Genomic DNA, 4,986 nt, shown 5'->3' with positions numbered 1-4,986 from the left:
AATATATATATATATATATATATTTGTTTAGCTTTTTTATATTTTATTAGAAGGTAACCTATAAATTTTATAACCCAAGTCGTCTGGGTCCACCCCTGCTTGTGACAGAAAGGAATTACTGAATAACTTAAAATATTTTATTTTCATAGTAAAAATATAAATCTGTAAAAACTTCTAAACCTTGCAATATGAAGTACTCTCACCATTTATTGTTGGTAGCAAAGTCATCATCTTCGACTAGTAGTAGAGCAGATAATCTTTTTATTAAATGAGCCAAAAGATAGTACAAACATTTTACAAGAACGAAAAATTGTCAAACATGAAATGATATTGGATAACAATTACAACTTACATCATAGCTACCCAATGGTTTGTGAACATTGAATTTGGAAATTGACCCCATTAAATTTGCATTATTCTTTTAGAATTCCACATTCAAAAATCATGAAAAAACAGGAAAAATAAATTAAGCCAACCTCATCGAAATCGACCCCACATTCAGCTGCAACACTCCGGATCAAATCCGATGCACTGACATCCGCGGCTAATATTAAGTCATGCCCCGAGTCAACAAAATCCAAAACCCCCTCCAAGTCCAACGAGCCTCCAAACCCTACTCAAGTATTTCAACAATCAAAACAACAAATCCCATAAAAAACATAACTTTATCAAGATTCCAAGTATACTGATACAAAACAAATAAAATTGACTTACGGTCAGTGGAAGGCGAGAAGAGAATGAGTCCATCATACAAGTATTGTCCATATCGCTTGACAGCGATTGAAGGGTCATCCGCTAGCTTGAAATCGAGGTCGAAACCACGGAACTGTAGTGAGGTGAAGAAAATTGAATGCGAGGATTTGAGGGCTAGATCGTCGAGCAGGACTAGAATGCGACGATCTGTTGGGTGATCAGGGGAGAAGGAGACGGTGAGGAGCGGCAAAAGTGAGAGCAGATTCAGCATAAGCAATGAAATGGTAAGGAATTTTCTTCCTGCCATTGTGCTTTTTGCGGTGGTTTAGGGGATGAAATCTGCACTCTCACTCGACGTGTATAATTGTAGAGTATTAGAGGACTAGGGATTGAACCGCTTTTCGAGAAGGGTTCTTTTTGTAACCTTATGCAAAATATTAGTATGCAAATCTCAAATTCATAAAATACGGTATGTAGAATATTAATACACCTTGGAACAAGATTTTGGTAACCAAAATAATTTCAATACCTTGTATACATCCAGAACAAGATTAAATCACTGAATTCTTGGTATGAAAGACCAAAATTGATTATGTTTTTGAAGAAACCATAGTTTAACGGATCGTTTCAACCTGATTATGTTTTTCTTTCGGTAGATGTGATAAATTTAACCAATATAATATTCAGATTGCAAAGGAATATCATGTTCAATTCAATCTTTTTGTTTTATATTTTCCATGTATGCATGTGAAACTCCAAAATAGTAACTAGCGTATATTAATTTTAAAACAAATTATCCAATATGTTTTGGATAAGTTTTGAATAATCCCACAAAACAGTTCACAATCAAAATCTGAAAAATCGAGGAAAAGCTATAAAGAGTCCTTTTTAGTCCTTATTTGATCCCTCATATTTTTAAAATAGAGTAATTGGCATAAAATGTCCCTACTTATCGAGTTGATTGTGGAAAATGTCCATACCTTTCACTTTTTGGCATTTTGCCTCTATTTCCACCCTTCTTTGGACTGAACGTTCTTTTTACTAATTTTTGACCTATGAATGTTCTTTTTACTAATTTTTGACCTAAAATGACCAAAATACCCTCCTATTTAAACAAAAAAATAAAAAATAAAAAAATTGTAACCATAGACCCAAATTTTTAAAAAGTGCAAATGAGTCCAAATTTGAAAAAAAAAATGGTCACCTTTCTTACCCCACACTCCACCGCCCCTGTGATAAATTTGAAAGTCCCACTAAAACGATGCTCTCTATCTACCAGTCCTTAAATGGCACGTTCTCTCTCATCTTCGCTGCTTCTCTCTCGCGATGACTTCATTTTTCAAACTTTTTCTCTTATCCCAATCTCTAATTACGATTGATCTAGCTCTAGCCTTCGATATTAGAAACCCACATCAGTCGTGACGGTGCCATCGCCGTAGCAGCTTCCTCAGTCTACTGCTAACTCATCGGCAAAATTTGACTCAGCTGATTTGGGCAGTGGAGGAGAGGGCGGAATTGGCGGGGGATTCAGGGCTAGCGATGAACCAGCACGAACGTTGAAAAGACTGCAGCTCGTGTGGACGCCGCAGCTGCACAAGAGGTTTGTGGATGCTGTGGCCCATTTGGGAATCAAAAATGTCGTCCCCAAGACCATAATGCAGCTTATGAGTGTGGATGGACTCACTAGAGAAAATGTTGCTAGTCATTTGCTTCTGTACAAGCTTTATTTGAAGCGAATGCAAGGAATTTCGAGTAAAGGTGGCGGTGTTGGTGGAAATAATTCTCTGGCAGCACCAGTATACTGTTTTAGTGGGACTTTAAAATTAATCACAAGGGCAGTGGAGTAGGGGGTGAGGACGGTGACCATTTTTTTCAAATTGGACTCATTTGCACTTTTTAAAAATTTGGGTCTATGGTTGCAATATTCTTTTCTTTTCTTTTCTTTTTTTTGTTTAATAGGAGGGTATTTTGGTCATTTTAGGTCAAAATTTGGTAAAAAGAACGTTCAGCCCAAAGAAATATGGAAATATTGACAAAATGCCAAAAAGTGAAAGGTATGGACGTTGTCAATTACTCTATTTTAAAAATATGAGGGATCAAATAAGGACTAAAAAGGACTCTTTATAGCTTTTCCTCGATTTTCCAGATTTTGATTGTGAACTGTTTTGTGGGATTATTCAAAACTTATCCAAAACATATTGGATAATTTGTTTTAAAATTAATATACGCTAGTTACTATTTTGGAGTTTCACATGCATACATGGAAAATATAAAACAAAAAGATTGAATTGAACATGATATTCCTTTGCAATCTGAATATTATATTGGTTAAATTTATCACATCTACCGAAAGAAAAACATAATCAGGTTGAAACGATCCGTTAAACTATGGTTTCTTCAAAAACATAATCAATTTTGGTCTTTCATACCAAGAATTCAGTGATTTAATCTTGTTCTGGATGTATACAAGGTATAGAAATTATTTTGGTTACCAAAATCTTGTTCCAAGGTGTATTAATATTCTACATACCGTATTTTATGAATTTGAGATTTGCATACTAATATTTTGCATAAGGTTACAAAAAGAACCCTTCTCGAAAATTTTACAAACTTCATCTTTATAACATATCTGAACAGAAAAATATCGTTTATCCAAATAATAAACCACACCTTATGTAACATTTTGCATACCATTTTACAAATATTGGTTTTTCTTTAATTTTTTCCTTTAAAAAATGATTTTTTGTAATATTTATAAATTTTATTATCAATTTTTATCTAAACTCTAACATAAAATAAATAAAAAATAATTTTAGTAAGTTAAAAACAAATACAAATTATTATAATAATGCGTTATTTAATAAATTTATACACTTAAGAGGATTTAAAATAATGAATTAAAATATTGTTACATCAAAAAAATCAATTTCTTGTTTATTTAAGTGGGAATAATTTTACACTTAAAAAATTATTAAGCATGCATTAGTATTTTTATTGGTATCTAATTTGGATGATTTTTTTATTCACCGCAATGAATAGTAGTGTATTCAATTGAGACTTAAAAAAAATATTGAAATTTAAAAAGTTTAATGGTATTCAATGTAAACTTTTTGAAATTCTCTAAAAATATTGGTGTATTTAATCGAAACTTTTATAGACTTTTAAAAAGTTATTAAAAATCACGGTTTATTCAATTAAAACTTTTTAAAAGTTTCTATAAAATTTTGGGTATTCAAATCGTTAATGACTTTATAAGTTTTTTATAAAAGTCTCCAGATTACTAATTTTTAAATAGAAAGCACTAAAATAAAATATAAAAATTCATCTCTCATATATTTCAAGGTTTTGAGAGGCTTTGACCCAAAAAAATAAAAGAAAATTAAAATGTATTTTTTCTTTCAATACTTATTTCTTTTTTCTTTCTACAAACATTAGAGTCATAATTAAAAATTATTTTTTATACTGGTTATATTTATTTCTATTTTTCTTTTTCTCCTCTCAGTTTTAATTTCTATGAAAAATCATATTGTAACTAAAGATTCTTTAGAATTTTTTTCTTTTTTCATATTTTTTAATGAAAATATCTATTTCTAATTAATTATAAGATTTTATATAAAAAGACTAATTTATATTAAAATTAATTTAAATATGTTAATTTGTTGTTTACTCTTTAAAGGTACTTCATATTGATAATATTGAATATAAAATTATTTATTTATTTTTATATATTTATTTTATTATTTTTTATTTAATTTAGGTAATTCTAATTTATTCTTTTAAAAATATTTTTTATTATATGGGGAGGTGAAAGGGTATTTGGGAACCACCACCTCAAATTTTAGAATTTTACGCTGTTGTTCTAGATCTAAGTGAATTTTAGTTAAATAAAAATTTTCAAAAATCTTTTGAATTCTACAAAAATCTATAAAAAGTCTTAAAATAAAAGTTTATAAGTGTCTACGAAAGATTTTCATTAATTCCATACAAATCCATAAAAAAATCCATGAAATGCCAAAAAATCATCAATTAAAAAAAGTCCATAAAAATAAGTCATAATTGAATATATCCCCAAAGTTTCATAGAAGAGAATAATATGTAAATATAGTTAGCCCCCGTTTGACCCCCATTAATTTTCATTCTATTATATTCATTTTTCTCTCCTATTTTCAACCATACAATTTTCTATAAAATAATATTACACGTAAATTGAAAAAATTTCTCTCTTTTTTAACCACTCATTTATATATATATGAAAATTGGTGGAATATATATATATATATATATATATATATA

At 29.5% G+C, this 4,986-nt stretch overlaps 1 protein-coding gene across 1 annotated transcript in view; it reads right to left on the bottom strand.

Annotated features, from left to right (window-relative positions):
* Positions 1 to 1,084, bottom strand: part of LOC111401067 (dolichyl-diphosphooligosaccharide--protein glycosyltransferase 48 kDa subunit-like) — a 7,033-nt gene extending 5,949 nt beyond the window's left edge. Inside the window, exons 1-2 of the mRNA XM_023028609.1 lie at positions 715 to 1,084; positions 477 to 613 (exon numbers count right to left, since the gene is read on the bottom strand). Of these exons, the coding sequence (XP_022884377.1) occupies positions 477 to 613; positions 715 to 1,000 (423 nt within the window). The 5' untranslated portion in view covers positions 1,001 to 1,084. The remainder of the gene's footprint in view (positions 1 to 476; positions 614 to 714) is intronic.
* Positions 1,085 to 4,986: the final 3,902 nt, after the last annotated feature.

The sequence above is a fragment of the Olea europaea genome, chromosome 10 (genome assembly GCF_002742605.1).
Source record: "Olea europaea var. sylvestris chromosome 10, O_europaea_v1, whole genome shotgun sequence".
Taxonomy (NCBI): domain Eukaryota; kingdom Viridiplantae; phylum Streptophyta; class Magnoliopsida; order Lamiales; family Oleaceae; genus Olea; species Olea europaea.
This window is presented reverse-complemented; position numbering and strand designations above follow the sequence as displayed.